Genomic DNA, 19,760 nt, shown 5'->3' on the forward strand with positions numbered 1-19,760 from the left:
CCACTCTTGACTCCTGTGTGCATCATCACTCACTCAGTGGGCCATAGAAAGCCCATTTTTTTTTTTTTTTTGCTTTATTTGGGTTCTAAATTCTACCTGAAAAAATCAATAAATCAATCAGTGGGAGATTAATATTGGCCTTTGGGCTTGTGTGCCAGTCCTAAGCGTGCCATCTCTCTCTGTCTCTCAGATAGTGGGCCATAGAAAGCCTATTTATTATTTTTTTTATTGGGTTTATAAATTTTCCCTGGAACAAAAAAAAAAAAGTGGGAGATAAATATTGGCCTCTGGGCTTGTGTGCCACTCCTGACTCCTGTGTGCGTCATCTCTCACTCAGTGGGCCATAGAAAGCCTTTTTTTGTTTTATTTGTTTTCTAAATTCTCCCTGGAAAAATCATTTTATTTTATTTGGTTTCTAAATTCTTCCTGAAAAAATCATTTTATTCTATTTTTTTTTTCCTAAAGTCTCCTTGAAAAAAAAAACAAAAAAAACAAATCAGTGGGAGATTAATATTGCCCTTTCTGCTTGTGTGCCAGTCTTGACTCCTGGGTGTGCCATCTCTCTCTCTCTCTCCAATTGTGGGCCATAGAAAGCCTATTATTTTTTTAGCTTGATTTGGGTTCCAAAATCTACCTGAAAAAATCACTACATCAATCAGTGGGAGATAAATATTGGCCTCTGGGCTTGTGTGCCACTCCTGACTCCTGTGTGCGTCATCTCTCACTCAGTGGGCCATAGAAAGCCTTTTTTTGTTTTATTTGTTTTCTAAATTCTCCCTGAAAAAATCATTTTATTTTATTTGGTTTCTAAATTCTTCCTGAAAAAATCATTTTATTCTATTTTTTTTTTTCCTAAAGTCTCCCTGAAAAAAAAAAAAAAAATCAAATCAGTGGGAGATTAATATTTACATTTGTGCTTCAGTGACAGTCCTGCGTGTGTGGCATCTCTCTCATTTGTTGCCACCAACAACAGAGTGTGTAACATTGTGCCTGATTTTCGTTGTGGTCTCACTCACCTGTAAAGGGGTAGCTAAATCATACTGAAGTTATAGCTCACCGTGTAATTTGTGTGACAGCAACAAATACCGTTAGTTTGTTTATGTTTTTAAAACAATGAGGAAGTATGGTGGAAGAGGTCGTGGCCGGGGGCGTTCATTGTCAGCTGGTAATGAGGGTAGTGGTAGTGGTGGAGCATCAGCTGGTCGTGGGAAAAAAAATATTGCACCTAAGTCTGGAGCTGTGGAGCCAGGTTCGTCGTCTGGCTACACAAGGCCTCGAACGCTCCCTTTTCTGGGAGTAGGAAAACCGCTTTTAAAGCCGGAGCAGCAAAAGCAAGTTTTGGCTTATCTTGCTGACTCAGCCTCTAGCTCTTTTGCCTCCTCTCGTGAAACTGGTAAATGTCAAAGCAGCGCGTCGTTAGTGGATGTTCACGGTCAGGGACAAGTCGCTTCCTTGTCCTCTTCAGCAAAAACAACAACAGAGAAGAATGCAGCAGGCGACACAATGGGTTACTCCATGGAGCTCTTTACACATACCGTCCCTGGCTTAGAAAGTGAAGCAGTTAACAGTCCATGCCCATTACAAGTTGAATCTGACATGGAGTGCACTGATGCACAGCCACAGCCAGACTACTATGCTGGTCCTTTGACTCAGACCACAACATTGCCCTCGCAGGGTGCTGATCAAGAATCAGACCCTGATGAGACTATGTTGCCCCATCACGAACGCTATACCACCGACCGACACGGTGACACAGACGAAGTTGCACACGAGCTACAAGAAGAGGTAATAGATGACCCAGTTCTTGACCCCGATTGGCAGCCATTGGGGGAACAGGGTGCAGGCGGCAGCAGTTCTGAAGCGGAGGAGGAGGGGCCGCAGCAGGCATCAACATCGCAACAGGTTCCATCTGCCGGGCCCGTATCTTGCCCAAAACACGTGGCAAAGCTAAAACCTGTTGGAGGACAGCGTGGCCATCCGGTTAAAGCTCAGTCTGCAATGCCTGAAAAGGTATCCGATGCTAGAAAGAGTGCAGTCTGGCATTTTTTTAAACAACATCCAATTGATCAGCGCAAAGTCATCTGTCAAAAATGTTCAACTACCTTAAGCAGAGGACAGAATCTGAAAAGTCTCAATACAAGTTGCATGCATAGACATTTAACCACCATGCATTTGCAAGCCTGGACTAACTACCAAACGTCCCTTAAGGTTGTAGCACCCTCGGCCAATGAAGCTAGTCAGCAACGCAACATCCCTTCCGGCAGTGTAGGGCCACCATTTTCCGCACCACCTGCAGTATCTGTGCAGGTTTCTTTGCCAGGCCAAAGCCGTCAGGGTCAGGGAATCACCAGTTTCGTAGTAGGAAACACTGCATCTAGGGCACCGGTGGCAACAATACCATCTCCCACCGTCTCTCAGTCTGCCATGTCCACCGGCACCCCCGCTAGTTCCACGATCTCCAGCTCTCCAGTCCAGCTCTTCCTACATGAGACTATGGTTAGAAAAAGGAAGTACTTAGCCTCGCATCCGCGTACACAGGGTTTGAACGCACACATAGCTAGACTAATCTCGTTAGAGATGATGCCCTACCGGTTAGTTGAAAGCGAAGCTTTCAAAGCCCTGATGGACTACGCTGTACCACGCTACGAGCTACCCAGTCGACACTTTTTTTCCAGAAAAGCCATCCCAGCCCTCCACCAGCATGTTAAAGAGCGCATCGTCCATGCACTCAGGCAATCTGTGAGCACAAAGGTGCACCTGACAACAGATGCATGGACCAGTAGGCATGGCCAGGGACGTTACGTGTCCATCACGGCACACTGGGTAAATGTGGTGGATGCAGGGTCCACAGGGGACAGCAAGTTTGGGACAGTTCTGCCTAGCCCACGGTCTAGGAAACAATTGGCTGTAGCCGTTCGCACCCCCTTCTCCTCCTCTTCGTCCTCCTGCAGGAGCGAGAGCTCGTCCACAGACCGCAGTCGCACAACCACTCCATCCGCAGCTGCCACTGTTGCACACCAGGTCTCCCATTATGGGGCAGCTACTGGCAAACGTCAGCAGGCTGTATTGGCTATGAAGTGTTTGGGCGACAACAGACACACCGCGGAAGTTCTGTCCGAGTTCTTGCAGAAAGAAACGCAGTCGTGGCTGGGCACTGTAGATCTTGAGGCAGGCAAGGTAGTGAGTGATAACGGAAGGAATTTCATGGCTGCCATCTCCCTTTCCCAACTGAAACACATTCCTTGCCTGGCTCACACCTTAAACCTGGTGGTGCAGTGCTTCCTGAAAAGTTATCCGGGGTTATCCGACCTGCTCCTCAAAGTGCGTGGACTTTGCTCACATATCCGCCGTTCGCCCGTACACTCCAGCCCTATGCAGACCTATCAGCGTTCTTTGAACCTTCCCCAGCATCGCTTAATCATAGACGTTGCAACAAGGTGGAACTCAACACTGCACATGCTTCAGAGACTGTGTGAACAGAGGCGGGCTGTTATGTTTTTGTGGGAGGATACACATACACGGGCAGGCAGTAGGATGGCAGACATGGAGTTGTCAGGTGTGCAGTGGTCGAAGATTCAAGACGTGTCAAGTCCTTCAGTGTTTTGAGGAATGCACACGGCTGGTTAGTGCAGACAACGCCATAATAAGCATGAGCATCCCCCTAATGCGTCTGCTGATGCAAAGTTTGACGCACATAAAGGATCAGGCGTCTGCAGCTGAGGAAGAGGAAAGCCTTGATGACAGTCAGCCATTGTCGGGCCAGGGCAGTGTACAGGACGAGGTAGCGGGCGAAGAGGAGGAGGAGGACGAGGAGGATGATGGGGATGATTATATTTTTAATGAGGAAGCTTTTCCGGGGCCACTGGAAATTGGTGGCGCGGCAAGGCCGGGTTCTGGTTCTTTGAGGGACACAAGTGACGTTGATTTGCCTGAAACTGCCCCTCAACCAAGCACAACCGCAGATTTGAGAACTGGAACTTTGGCCCACATGGCGGATTATGCCTTGCGTATCCTCAAAAGGGACACACGCATAACTAAAATGATGAATGATGACGATTACTGGTTGGCCTGCCTCCTTGATCCTCGCTATAAAGGCAAATTGCAAAATATAATGCCACATGAGAACTTGGAACTAATATTAGCAACCAAACAATCAACTCTTGTTGACCGTTTGCTTCTGGCATTCCCTGCACACAGCGCCCGTGATCGTTCTCACACGAGCTGCAGGGGCCAGCAGACCAGAGGAGTTAGAGGGGCAGAAATCAGAAGTGGCGTTGGCCAGAGGGGTTTTCTGACCAGGTTGTGGAGTGATTTTGCTATGACCGCAGACAGGACAGGTACTGCAGCATCAATTCAAAGTGACAGGAGACAACATTTGTCCAGTATGGTTACAAACTATTTTTCATCCCTTATCGATGTTCTCCCTCAACCGTCATTCCCATTTGATTACTGGGCATCAAAATTAGACACCTGGCCAGAATTGGCAGAATATGCATTGCAGGAGCTTGCTTGCCCGGCAGCTAGTGTCCTATCAGAAAGAGTATTCAGTGCTGCAGGTTCAATACTAACAGAAAAAAGGACTCGTCTGGCTACCCAAAATGTAGATGATCTAACCTTCATTAAAATGAACCACAACTGGATTTCGAAATCTTTTGCCCCACCTTGCCCGGCTGACACCTAGCTTTCCTATGAAAAGGTCTTGCCTGTGGACTATTCTGAATGCCTTTTCCAATCTCGTAATTTTCTGCACCTGATTGTCCAGCATACGACATGTTTACACCTCACTAAATGGCCAAACTCCCCACACGGGGCCGTGGTATCGACACTTGGCGACAGCACCCGTGAGAGTGCAGTTTGTCTGAAGAGGTGGGTGAGCCCGCTTTTGGTCGACGGCACTGCCACTGGGTCCCTCCTAGTACAATAAAGTGTCTCTGGCGGTGGTGGTGCGCACCCAACGTCAGACACACCGTTGTAATATGAGGGGCCCTGGGCCTGTACCGCCGGCCACAAGACAGTTTCCCCCCACCCCAGCTCAAACAGTGCTCTACCACTTGCAAAATTATCTCACAGCTCCACCAATGTTTAGTCTATGCGCTGACATCCTTCAATGCCTGCCACTGACAATACCATTGTATTGACATTTTTGTTATGTTAGGCCTTCGATGCCTGTCTGTGGTCACTCCTTCCACTAGGCCTCCACTGACCACACCACTGCTGCCCGTGTACCCCTGGAACCAATTTAAAATTGCCTACAGCCATGTGTTATTATTTTAGGCCTTCGATGCCTGTCTGCGGTCACTCCTTCCACTAGGCCTCCACTGACCACACCACTGCTGCCCGTGTACCCCTGGAACCAATTTAAAATTGCCTACAGCCATGTGTTATTATTTTAGGCCTTTGATGCCTGTCTGCGGTCACTCCTTCCACTAGGCCTCCACTGACCACACCACTGCTGCCCGTGTACCCCTGGAACCAATTTAAAATTGCCTACAGCCAGCCCAATTTTTTTTATTTTAGGCCTTCGATGCCTGTCTGCGGTCCATTCTTTCAACTACTACTACACTGACCAGGGCACTGCTGCCCGTGTACCCCTGGAACCAATTTAAAATTGCCTACAGCCATGTGTTATTATTTTAGGCCTTCGATGCCTGTCTGCGGTCACTCCTTCCACTAGGCCTCCACTGACCACACCACTGCTGCCCGTGTACCCCTGGAACCAATTTAAAATTGCCTACAGCCAGCCCAATTTTTTTATTTTAGGCCTTCGATGCCTGTCTGCGGTCCATTCTTTCAACTACTACTACACTGACCAGGGCACTGCTGCCCGTGTACCCCTGGAACCAATTTAAAATTGCCTACAGCCATGTGTTATTATTTTAGGCCTTCGATGCCTGTCTGTGGTCACTCCTTCCACTAGTCCTCCACTGACCACACCACTGCTGCCCGTGTACCCCTGGAACCAATTTAAAATTGCCTACAGCCATGTGTTATTATTTTAGGCCTTCGATGCCTGTCTGCGGTCACTCCTTCCACTAGGCCTCCACTGACCACACCACTGCTGCCTGTGTACCCCTGGAACCAATTTAAAATTGCCTACAGCCAGCCCAATTTTTTTATTTTAGGCCTTCGATGCCTGTCTGCGGTCCATTCTTTCAACTACTACTACACTGACCAGGGCACTGCTGCCCGTGTACCCCTGGAACCAATTTAAAATTGCCTACAGCCATGTGTTTTTATTTTAGGCCTTCGATGCCTGTCTGCGGTCACTCCTTCCACTAGGCCTCCACTGACCACACCACTGCTGCCCATGTACCCCTGGAACCAATTTAAAATTGCCTACAGCCAGCCCAATTTTTTTATTTTAGGCCTTCGATGCCTGTCTGCGGTCCATTCTTTCAATTACTACTACACTGACCAGGGCACTGCTGCCCGTGTACCCCTGGAACCAATTTAAAATTGCCTACAGCCATGTGTTATTATTTTAGACCTTCGATGCCTGTCTGCGGTCACTCCTTCCACTAGGCCTCCACTGACCACACCACTGCTGCCCGTGTACCCCTGGAACCAATTTAAAATTGCCTACAGCCAGCCCAATTTTTTTATTTTAGGCCTTCGATGCCTGTCTGCGGTCCATTCTTTCAACTACTACTACACTGACCAGGGCACTGCTGCCCGTGTACCCCTGGAACCAATTTAAAATTGCCTACAGCCATGTGTTATTATTTTAGGCCTTCGATGCCTGTCTGCGGTCACTCCTTCCACTAGGCCTCCACTGACCACACCACTGCTGCCCGTGTACCCCTGGAACCAATTTAAAATTGCCTACAGCCAGCCCAATTTTTTTATTTTAGGCCTTCGATGCCTGTCTGCGGTCCATTCTTTCAACTACTACTACACTGACCAGGGCACTGCTGCCCGTGTACCCCTGGAACCAATTTAAAATTGCCTACAGCCATGTGTTATTATTTTAGGCCTTCGATGCCTGTCTGTGGTCACTCCTTCCACTAGGCCTCCACTGACCACACCACTGCTGCCCGTGTACCCCTGGAACCAATTTAAAATTGCCTACAGCCAGCCCAATTTTTTTATTTTAGGCCTTCGATGCCTGTCTGCGGTCCATTCTTTCAACTACTACTACACTGACCAGGGCACTGCTGCCCGTGTACCCCTGGAACCAATTTAAAATTGCCTACAGCCATGTGTTATTATTTTAGGCCTTCGATGCCTGTCTGCGGTGACTCCTTCCACTAGGCCTCCACTGACCACACCACTGCTGCCCGTGTACCCCTGGAACCAATTTAAAATTGCCTACAGCCAGCCCAATTTTTTTATTTTAGGCCTTCGATGCCTGTCTGCGGTCCATTCTTTCAACTACTACTACACTGACCAGGGCACTGCTGCCCGTGTACCCCTGGAACCAATTTAGAATTGCCTACAGCCATGTGTTATTATTTTAGGCCTTCGATGCCTGTCTGCGGTCACTCCTTCCACTAGGCCTCCACTGACCACACCACTGCTGCCCGTGTACCCCTGGAACCAATTTAAAATTGCCTACAGCCATGTGTTATTATTTTAGGCCTTCGATGCCTGTCTGCGGTCACTCCTTCCACTAGGCCTCCACTGACCACACCACTGCTGCCCATGTACCCCTGGAACCAACATCAGAAAATATAAAAATAAGTATTTTGCTTATAAAAAAGAAAATACTGGAGAGATATCAAATGCAGACATTTTAACATTAAAAACAAACACATACAACAAAAATCTGGTACAGTACTAAAAATGGCCACCAGCTACAATAACTTTCTCCTGCAAGTAGTTAACTGAAAGGTTTTTTCAATTTTAAACACAGATATGGCATCCACCGAGTGTTGTCCTGTCGCGTCTTCTTTATATTATTGCCAAGAAGATGCAAAACAATGAAAATAATAAAATCATTATTTACCAAAAAAATAGAGTAAGTCAAAACCACATTGCAAATAAACATTCATTACAAATAAAGAAGCAGGGCGCGTCCGAGGGTGAGTATATACCTAATAAGAATATAATCACCCTCGGACGCGCCCTGCTTCTTTCCGACAGCCTTCCTTCCTAAGAATCAGCCCTTCCGTGGTGTAGAGAGAGGGTTTGTTACACTCCAAGGTGTTCCCCAGGTTGCCTTTCCTGAGCTTCGATCTTCCGGCTCTCGTTTAGTAGTTGTTGGAAACTACGCTGCATTGGGCCTACAAATTGGGTATGGGGTGTAGAGAGATGGTGTGTTCCACTCCAAGGTGTTCCCCAGGTTGCCTTTCCTGAGCTTCGATCTTCCGGCTCTCGTTTAGTAGTTGTTGGAAACTACGCTGCATTAGGCCTACAAATTGGGTATGGGGTGTAGAGAGATGGTGTGTTCCACTGTAGAGAGATGGTGTGTTCCACTCCAAGGTGTTCCCCAGGTTTCCTCGCCAATGCTTCGATCATCATGCTCTCGTTTAGTAGTTGTTGGAAACTACGCTGCATTAGGCCTACAAATTGGGTATGGGGTGTAGAGAGATGGTGTGTTCCACTCCAAGGTGTTTTCCAGGTTGCCTTTCCTGAGCTTCGATCTTCCGGCTCTCGTTTAGTAGTTCTTGGAAACTACACTGCATTAGGCCTACAAATTGGGTATGGGGTGTAGAGAGATGGTGTGCTCCACTCCAAGGTGTTCCCCAGGTTTCCTCGCCAATGCTTCGATCTTCATGCTCTCGTTTAGTAGTTGTTGGAAACTACACTGCATTAGGCCTACAAATTGGGTATGGGGTGTAGAGAGATGGTGTGTTCCACTCCAAGGTGTTCTCCAGGTTGCCTTTCCTGAGCTTCGATCTTCCGGCTCTCGTTTAGTAGTTCTTGGAAACTACACTGCATTAGGCCTACAAATTGGGTATGGGGTGTAGAGAGATGGTGTGTTCCACTCCAAGGTGTTCTCCAGGTTGCCTTTCCTGAACTTCTATCTTCAGGCTCTCATTAAATTGTGGTTAAACGGAACAACTGCATTTGGCGTACTAGTTGGTTTGGGGCCTACTATCGGTGTCTGCCACTCCTTGCTGTTCTCCTGGTTTCCTGTCCTGAAATTCCGTTTTCAGGCGCTCGTTAAGTAGTTGTTAATGTTAGACTGCATTTTGCCTACTAGTTGGGTTGGGGCCTACTATCGGTGTCTGCCACTCCTTGCTGTTCTCCTCCACTGAACAAAGCTGTGCCGCCTGTTTACTACGGTTGCCAATTTTGAACTGCATTTCGACTACTTACTGATTTGGGCCTACTCTCTGTGTCAGCCTCTCATTCCAGTTGTCCTCCACTGCAATGCCCCCTGGTTATTCCTGTGTTACCAATTTTGAACTGCATTTAGCCAACTTTATTCTTTGGGCCTATATCTGTGTTTCCTCCTCATCCTGCCCATTGCCCAGCCAGTGATAGATGAGTCTGCTGGTACATTGACCCATAACGCAACATTCCCCGTGCACGCTACACAACAACATTGTGACCCTGCTGAAAGTCAGGTTGCTCTTCCCGCATACCATACCACCTTACACGGGGACAAAGAGGAAGGTGCAGATGAAAGTGCAGGTTCCTTCATCAGGTGGGGGGGAGGAATACTAGTTGGCGACGTCACTGGCACAGGGCCTCTCATAGTACGCAAAAGTGTTGCTGCCGGTGGGAGGCGCCCCCGCCGTGCAAACACACCGCTGTACTTTGAGGGGCCCTGTGCCAGTGCCAATGCCAACGAGTTAGCCCCCCCTGCTTGCTCAGGTTCACAGCACTTGCAAAGTTGAAATACTTACCTCTCCCTGCTCCACTGCCGTGACGTGGTCCAGATTTCCTGGGCCCACTAATTACTTGAACCAGCCCTACCCACCACAACTTTAGCCAAATGACCCCCAATTTCAAATGCCTTCCAATTATTATAAGGTAAATTACGCTTGACAAGCTTCATTAAGAAGGATGGATGGTTTTGACATTAAAATGGGCACTCTAGGTGTTTTCCTGGCCCCCACTCACTGCCGACTATGCTGCCCCATTGACTTGCATTGGGTTTCGTGTTTCGGTCGATCCCGACTTTACGTCATAATCGGCCGATTTCACTCGACCCGACTTTTGAGATAGTCGGGTTTCGCGAAACCCGGCTCGACTCTAAAAAGGTCAAGGTCGCTCAACTCTAGTCTGGAGATTAGGTCAGAGATGTGTAGTGTGGACAGATTATGGTTGGCCTTGGAAGTCGTTGGTATTTTGATCTGGGCTTTTTGGGCAACGAGGAGCCATTGGAAGGATTGGCAGAGGGCAGATGCAGAAACGCAACCAGGGGAATGGTGGAATATTTAGGCAACTTAATTAAGGATTTCTTGGAGGGGTGAGATGGAAGGTCATAGAGGATAATTTAGCTTTCATCATATCCTTATATAAATACATATAGTAACCTTTTATATAGTTCCAACGTATTCCACAGCACTTTACAATCCAATCATTAAAATAACCAAAACTGGGTCCCTGCTAGAATGACGTACCTAGGGGATACTTAAATAATGATGTTGGGAATTAATCTAATTGCCTGAGGTAGAGCATAGCATTGTAGACAGTGAGTATGTATTTACATATAGTATCAACTTGTCAGGAACTAGATCTTATATCTAAACGTTGGACTTACTCTATGGGAATGTCAAGAATGCTTATTCATCGTCTACACTGCCGCCCTTGGGGAAGTCTGATCACAATCTTGTACTATTGTCACCAGTCTACCAACCTGTTGTTAGAAAACAGCCTGCTATGATTAAATCAGTTAGAATGTGGAGTCCAACAAATGAACAGGCTTTGCAGGATTGCTTTCATCTTACAGACTGGGATGTGTTGCTTGGGACAATGGACGAGTATACAAATGTTAACGAAGTGGTTGGTAGAGTGACTGACTACATTAAGGGTACCGTCACACAGTGCCATTTCGATCGCTACGACGGTACGATTCGTGACGTTCCAGCGATATCCATACGATATCGCTGTGTCTGACATGAAGCAGCGATCAGGGATCCTGCTGAGAATCGTACGTTGTAGCAGATCGTTTGGAACTTTCTTTCGTCGCTGGATCTCCCGCTGGCATCGCTAGATCGGTGTGTGTGACACCGATCTAGCGATGCGTTCGCTTGTAACCAGGGTAAACATCGGGTTACTAAGCGCAGGGCCGCGCTTAGTAACCTGATGTTTACCCTGGTTACCAGCGTAAATGTAAAAAAAAACAAACAGTACATACTTACATTCCGGTGTCCGTCAGGTCCCTTGCCATCTGCTTCCCGCACTCACTGACTGCCGGCCGTAAAGTGAAAGCAGAGCAGAGCGGTGACGTCACTGCTGTGCTGTGCTTTCACTTTACGGCCGGCAGTCAGTGAGTGCGGGAAGCAGACGGCAAGGGACAGACACCGGAATGTAAGTATGTGCTGTTTGTTTTTTTTTTACGCTGGTAACCAGGGTAAACATCGGGTTACTAAGCACGGTCCTGCGCTTAGTAACCCGATGTTTACCCTGGTTACCCGGGGACCTCGGCATCGTTGGTCGCTGGAGAGCTGTCTGTGTGACAGCTCCCCAGCGACCACACTACGACTTGCCTACGATCACGGCCAGGTCGTATCGCTGGTCGTGATCGTAGGTAAATCGTATAGTGTGACGGTACCCTAACTTCTGCACTGATATGTTGGTGCCGACTAAAAAGATTATGTGTTTTGCAAACAACAAGCCATGGATAACAAAGGAATTGAAGCATTTGCTCAACAGGAAAAAAAAAAGGCATTTAAACTAGGTGACAAAGAGGAAATTAAAATGATACAGCATGAATTGAAGCATAAAATAAAGGAGGCCCAGGAAGCCTTCAGAATTAAACTTGAAAAGAAACTGTCCCACAATAATACCAGGGAGGTTTGGTCAGGAATGAAATTACTGGATAAGTTGGAAACTTGGGCTGAAAGGTGGCAGATGAGGTTTAACAATGATAAATGTAAGGTTATACACATGGGAAGAAGGAATCAATATCACCATTACACACTGAATGGGAAACCACTGGGTAAATCTGACAGGGAAAAGGACTTGGGGATCCTAGTTAATGATAAACTTACCTGGAGCAGCCAGTGCCAGGCAGCAGCTGCCAAGGCAAACAGGATCATGGGGTGCATTAAGAGAGGTCTGGATACACATGATGAGAGCATTATACTGCCTCTGTACAAATCCCTAGTTAGACCGCACATGGAGTACTGTGTCCAGTTTTGGGCACCGGTGCTCAGGAAGGATATAATGGAACTAGAGAGAGTACAAAGGAGGGCAACAAAATTAATAAAGGGGATGGGAGAACTACAATACCCAGATAGATTAGCGAAATTAGGATTATTTAGTCTAGAAAAAAGACGACTGAGGGGCGATCTAATAACCATGTATAAGTATATAAGGGGACAATACAAATATCTCGCTGGGGATCTGTTTACACCAAGGAAGGTGACGGGCACAAGAGGGCATTCTTTGCGTCTGGAGGAGAGAAGGTTTTTCCACCAACATAGAAGAGGATTCTTTACTGTTAGGGCGGGAAGAATCTGGAATTGCTTGCCTGAGGAGGTGATGATGGCGAACTCAGTCGAGGGGTTCAAGAGAGGCCTGGATGTCTTCCTGGAGCAGAACAATATTGTATCATACAATTATTAGGTTCTGTAGAAGGACGTAGATCTGGGGATTTATTATGATGGAATATAGGCTGAACTGGATGGACAAATGTCTTTTTTCGGCCTTACTAACTATGTTACTATGTTACTGACTGGGCTTAAGCTGAGGCCTGAAAATGATCCAGGAACAATGGACAAGGCTAATGAGATGAATGAGTATTTCAATAAATTTAGCAGTACATGTGTACTGCCAACTGATAGTGGATGGGAATTGGGTGCAAATTCTGCAACATCGATATTGGAGGATGAGCAGACTAATTTTAGAGTATCCACAAATGATGTGAGGAGGCAGTTTAAGTCACTTAACATTGGTAAAGCAGCAGGACCAGATGGACTCAGCTCACGTGTCCTTAAAGTGTGTGCAAACCAGCTGTGTACTGTCTTTACGCGCCTATTTAATGGAAGTATACAAACACAGAGGGTACCTGTGTTATGGAAAACTTCCTGTCTGGTGCCGGTACCCAAGACTTCTTCTCCTGCAACACTAAATGACTATCGTCCTGTAGCCTTAACATCTCATGCTATGAAGGCCTTGGAAAGATTAGTGCTTGCTCACTTAAGACCAAGGGTCAATGCTTTTATCGATCCCCTTCAGTTTGCCTACCGACATAGATTGGGGGTGGATGATTCTATTCTTTCTCTGTTACATAGGGTACATTCATTTCTGGAGACTGACGGAACCACGGTGCGAGCGATGTTCTTCGATTTCTCGAGTGCATTTAACTCCCTGCAGCCACTTTTACTACACAAAAAGATGACTGATATGAAGGTTGAGGAGGGGATGAGAAATTGGATAACTGACTACCTATCAGATCGGCCACAGTTTGTACAGATGGGAGCAGTGGTGTCAAGCAGATTATTGAGCAGTGTAGGTGCCCCCCAGGGAACGGTGCTTGCGCCCTTTCTATTCACACTGTATACTTCAGACTTTCAGTATAAATCTGAACTTTGCCACCTTCAAAAATTTTCGGATGACTCCGTGGTTGTGGGATGCATTAGGGGAGATCAGGGGGATGAGGAATATAGAAGGGTGGTGTCGAATTTCGTGGATTGGTGCAATGGTAACGATCTACAACTAAATGTTAAGAAAACCAAGGAGTTGGTGGCCGACTATAGCAGGATTAAGTTGGAATGCTTACCGATCACTATTGCTGGTCAGGACGTAGAGCAGGTGGAGAGTTAAAATATTTGGGGGTCCATTTGGATAGCAAACTGGACTGGAGATGCCACTCAGAGTTTGTCTACAAGAAGGGGATGAGCAGATTGTATTTCCTAAGGAAACTGAGGTCTTTTAATGTGTGCAGCAAAATGTTAGAAATGTTCTACCGTCTGTGGTGGCAAGTGCCATCTTTTTTGCAATCACATGCTGGGGTAGTAGTGTGCGGGCCTCTGATGCTAATAAGCTGAATAAGATTATTAAGAAGGCAAGTTCTGTTGTGGGCTGCAATCTGGACTCTTTTGGGGAGGTAGTGGAGAAAAGAACTCTGAAAAAGTGTAAGGCAATTATGAACAATAATGCACATCCTCTATCTGAGCTATTCATGAGACAGAAGAGCACCTTCAGTAACCGGCTAATACTTCTGAGGTGTAAGAAGGAAAAATATAGGAAATCGTTTGTGCCAACTGCCATGGGAATGTACAACAATAACATTAGGGTTAAACCACCAAGGTGAATGTCTACTTATTTCTCTACATTTCAGTTCACTCGTTGAGTATGTCCTATTCTAATGTATAATGTTCTTCTGTCAACAAACTGTCATGTCAACTATGTAATTCCTTTATGATTTTTATGATTTAAGTTGTGCTGCTGTGATACCATAATTTCCCACGGAATCAATAAAGTGTATCGTATCGTATCGTATCGTAAAGGGTAACAATGTGAATTATGTTTTCAAAGTTACCGTAACTTATTGGAAGCTGTAAAACTTAAAGTAGTTAGTGATTTGCTATAAATCTCCCTCCATACATCAGCAGGTTTGTTTCACATTGAGAGTATTAATGATTGTAACCTCCTTTCGATCCATCTTGTCAATTTGGCTTCTTCTGTCTTTGTGTGCTGCTCTTGTTGTCCGTTTGATTTGCTGCTGTCAGGCGACCACCAGACTGTGTGACAGTGCCTCATGCTGACAAAACCCAGTTGGATCCTTCTCACCTTCTCCCACAATAAAAAGTCTTTGTGGCTACGAGCCTTTAATTACATCTAAATGATCTTGGATCCCTGCATTATTGCTGGTAGGATTCTGTCCTTTGAACAGGCCAAATAAACCAACATTTATAGATGTCACCAAGACTGTATCGATGATTGTTCTCATGTTTTTGAGCAATTTAATGCATCGTATGAAGGAAATATTAATTTTTTTTACATTTTAGATAGTGTAAAATATTTATTCTGGGTTTATTGGATTCAAATAAGCACGATGGAATCGTAATCACTATCTTTACATTTTATAATAAAGGTTATATTTTATCATTCTAATTCACTTTGTTCAGTGATATTAGTTTAAGATTGTGTATCTATTAATTTGTACATCTGTGATATTATATTGGATTATAATACCAGGCTCGCTGGACTTGGGCAAGCATTTCACAATAAGTACAAAGATAAAAACGTGTTGTATTACTTGTAGCTTTTTATACATGTTTGGAGATTTAAAGGGAACCTGTCAAGTGATTCATGCTCATGCTGCCCAAAACGTAGGCAGCATGAATCATAGCCTGGATACACGAATGCAGCCAGATATATTATTCTCTGAACCGTTCCCGTGTTTCAGAGAAAATATACTTTAAAGATCTGTCCATGACCAAATCTTACCAGGACTGCAACAGATAATTGACATTAGCAGCCCTAAAAGTACATATCAAGCCTTTAACAAGCCTTGCCATATGACAGGATAACAACAATTGAGAACAGACACTTCACATGTCAGACTATGTTGACTTGGCAATTGCAATGGACTTTTGTTAGTCTCATTTTTAGTGAATTTTCCCTGTTTTTCTTTAGCGCCTTATTGTTCTAAAAATATGTTCCTTTTTAAAGTCTATTTTATGAGATCTGATTGCCACGGGTTTACCTTTACTGAGAGGGTCTGGAAGACTGAGGTGTCTGATTCCACATACTCCTGCACTGATTAGAAGCACTTCAACATCATATTAAACAGTGCCGGTTGCTGCTAGCAGTGCAGGAGTTTATCTGTTCAGCTGAGAGCTCATGGAGCTTTCCTGCTTTGATGGTCTCAGCTTCTCAGTGTTGGCCACTCCCCTCTGCTATATATTCCCATCTTTGACCAGTGGTGCTTTCATACTGCCTGGTTCTGGAGATAGAGTTGTTGGTTGTTTTGAGGAGACATTTGCAGTGCTTTTGAGAAGACTGTTCCTTGGTGATTTGTCTGAGTGCATATCCTCATTCTCTCCTAATTGTTTTTTTTTCTTCCTTTACTACCCAGAGTTCCACTTTGTTTGTGAGTGCATATTTGTATGATTGGTATTTTCAGTTATCCCTATATGTCTTCCGTTGTTAGTCGGGTTTGTGTATGCTTATACACTACAACTCCCCACTTCCTTGGATGGGGGAGGGGAAAGATAAGGGCTGATTTAGGAGCTCAGCAAAGCATGTGGCCCCGGCGTCTTCACCATCAGATCTAATTGGGGACCAGGGATAGCTAGGGCACCTCTAGCTTTATGGATAGAGGGGAGGCCCTAAACCCTGGATATCCTGCATCAATGTCGTGATAGTTTTCTTTTTGTTATGTTTGTCAAAAAGGGCAGAGTACAGGGTTTAGGCTTTCTAGATGCTATTGGTTCACCAATTGTGACTTTTTTAAAAGTTGCAAACTATTACAAAAATGTACTCCAGCCACCCCCCAGAGGGATTTTATATATGCTCAAATTTTTTAGAGAAATTTTGTGACATTTTGGGGGAACATACAATTTTTTTGCAAAAACAATTTGCAAAATAGGTTTAATACAAAAATAAAGAGCATATGCCTGAAATTTTTAAGAATTTGATGCAAACCGCGCCAAAGAATACCTTTGTCTGCTGATACATGCTGTCCAATCATGCTGAAGCTCTGCTATGTGTAGCACAAGCGATCAAAAGATCGCAGCTTCCAGTCTTCTAAGGAGACTATTGAAGCAAGAAGAAAGTATTAAAAAAAAGTTTTTTAAAAATCTAAAAAAAAATATAAAAGTCCAAACCACTCCCCTTTTGCTATGTTCAAAATAAAACAATGAAAAAATACACATATAAAATGAATTAATCCGATCAGTAAATGGCGTAGTGAGAAAAAAAAAAAAAAACTCCAGAATTACTATTTTTGGACACCATAATATTACAATAACATACAACAGGTGATCAAAACATCATATCTACCCTAAAATGGTATCAATAAAATGTCAGTATGGTGCACAAAAAATAAGCCCTCACCCAGCCCCAGATCCCGAAAAATGGAGACACTATGGCTCTTGGAGTATGGCGCCATTATATTATTTTATTGTTTACAAATTTTAGAATTTTTTCACCAAAAAAAAAGAACCTATACATGTTTGACATCTGTGAACTCGTATTGACCTGGATAATCATAATGGCATGCCAGAAAACAAAAAAAACAATTGTGAAATTGCATTTTTTTTCTTGCAATTTTACCACACTTGAATTTTTCCCCCCGTTTTCTAGTACGCTATGTGATATAATAGATGTCATTCAAAAGTAAAACTCGTCCTGCAAAAAACAAGCCCTCACACAGCCATGTTGACAGAAAAATAAAGTCTTGGCTTTCGGCAAAGTGAAGCAAAACACGAAAATGCAAAAACTGAAAATCCCAAGGTTGTGAAGGGGTTAAACTTGCTTGAACATGCTTTTTTCAACACTAGAGTTTTGTGGCGTGGTGAGCGTGATACATGTCATGGAGGTTGAGTGCATTACTTATTGTTTTTCTTTGAAACAATTGTACCTGCTGATTCCAGGTCTTTCTGTAGCTCTCCTCAGATGACCCTTGAACAACTCTTCTGATCATTCTTTTAACTCCTCTGTCTGAAATCTTGCAGGGAAGGAGCTAGTTGTGGCCGGTTTATGGTGAAATGATGTTCTTTCCACTTTCAGATTATGCCTAAACTATGCTCGCTGGGATTTTCAGTAGTTTAGAAATGTATCTGTAGCCAATGCCATCAGTATGTTTTGCAACAATAAAGTTGCGAAGGTTTTGAGAAGGCTCAATGGTTTTACCTATCTTGAGATGTTTCTGTGTGTAAGCTTGTTGATGAGACACCTTTTTATAGGCCATTAGTTGAACCAGCTGATATTATTTTTCACTAAGTTGCAGAATTACTTTCTTTTTACTGATAGATTTCAGCTGGTGTTGCAAGGCTCTTTGCGCCTCTTTTTTCATGTGTTCAATACTTTTTCCTTGTGTCATTTCTCATTATTACACATAACTTTAGTTTATGGACATCTATGGTTTGATTTCTTAGCCTGTGTGAATTGGATGGTTAGTTACCGACATCTGATGAGAATTTCATGTCAATAGCTCCTTCAGAAAATATATCTACTCAGAAAATTGGTGATGTGTTCAATACTTGTTTCACTTGACAACTTACTGTTGACTACTGGGAATTTGCACGCTAGTTGAGCACCACTTTTAGGATGGTTATTAGAATGTGTTAGGCTGTGTGTTGATTGACTTATTATATTTTCCACCATATGTATTTCATTTTTTGTGGTGTTTTAAGTAATCTACAAATACAAATCCTAATAAAATGAAGTTAATGGTATTATTATTTTTTGTTTTTCAGAAACCCTAAAGCAGATAATCAAAAAATTTACAAAAAGATCAATAATGATTCTTCCCTCAGAATACAAAACTTATCCGTCCTGGTGAAACAAATCAAGTCTTATTATCAGGTAATTATTTTTTCTTATTCTTTACATTATTTTATTGACAGCTATCCTTATCATTTTACTCTGTATAATTAAAGGGAATCTTTCACCCCTGGACGATTTTGATCTATTACTATGGGCATGCAGGTAATAAAATGGTTAAACCAGTCATACCTGTATGCCTCATAGCTGCGGTGTAGATCTTGAGAAATTAAATTTATAATGTTTTATGTTTATGATTTCTTCCAGGCTCTGGGGCATGTACGTCACTCTGACCTGTTCGGCGCTGTAATCCCGTGTATGTGCCATGCGAGCGCGCGGTTAGCGAACCTTGTCCACCCTCCTGTGGGCAGTGTCTGCATTGATCTTCTGCACAGGAATCGCTAGTGCCTATGTAGAGGATCAATGCAGACACTGCCCCATAAAAGGGTGGACTTGGTTCACGTAACTGCACGCGTGCATGGTGCATGCGCGGGATTACAGCACCGAACAGATCAGTGTGACGCTGATCTTTATTTGCAATTTTCACTTAATGAGATTCTCATGCTCCAGGGCGACTTGTGGGGGGGTCTTTTTGTGGTGTTCTGCTTAGATATTCATCTGTATGGCTTATGTCAGGTCACTAATCCTTCAAAATGATCTTATTCAGAATGGCTCCTGCGGCTGTGTCTGCACAGTAACATCTATCGTATTCCGATACATGCTACTGTGCAGGCACCGCTGCCATTTTGGCAGATAAAAAAAATTAGACTTCATCAAGATGGCACGAGCGGCATCTATCTGAACAATGCTACCGCACAGGTGCCATTGGCGCCATCTTGATGAATCCTAATATTTATTTCTCTGACAAAATGACACCTGATGCTTGCGGAGTAGCATCTCCTGGAACAAATTAGCTGCTACCATGCAGGCTTGGCTGCCAGCGCCATTTTGATAATTTTTACATTTTTTTTTTTTAAACAATACTATATGTCTAAATAAAACAAAAATATACATATTATCCACCACATCATGCTACATCTCTGGCGCTTACCTGCTGAATGTGACCATGTTCTTTTTTTAAAACTATATTCTATTCAGTAAGAAAAATAGGGGACAGGTCACTGAGGGATCAGTGACCTGTCATAAGCCATACAGATGAATAGCTAAGCAGGACAGCACAGGCCAACCTGACGCATGGGAATCTC

At 44.3% G+C, this 19,760-nt stretch overlaps 1 protein-coding gene across 4 annotated transcripts in view; it reads left to right on the forward strand.

Moving 5' to 3' along the window:
• Positions 1-19,760, forward strand: part of CCDC88A (coiled-coil domain containing 88A) — a 303,481-nt gene that overhangs the window by 97,156 nt on the left and 186,565 nt on the right. For all 4 annotated transcript variants that reach the window (XM_069768845.1, XM_069768841.1, XM_069768844.1 and 1 more), the window contains exon 3: positions 18,489-18,597. In XM_069768845.1, coding sequence (XP_069624946.1) covers positions 18,489-18,597 — 109 coding nt within the window. The remainder of the gene's footprint in view (positions 1-18,488; positions 18,598-19,760) is intronic.

This window comes from Ranitomeya imitator, chromosome 5 (genome assembly GCF_032444005.1).
Source record: "Ranitomeya imitator isolate aRanImi1 chromosome 5, aRanImi1.pri, whole genome shotgun sequence".
In the NCBI taxonomy this organism is placed as follows: Eukaryota; Metazoa; Chordata; class Amphibia; order Anura; family Dendrobatidae; genus Ranitomeya; species Ranitomeya imitator.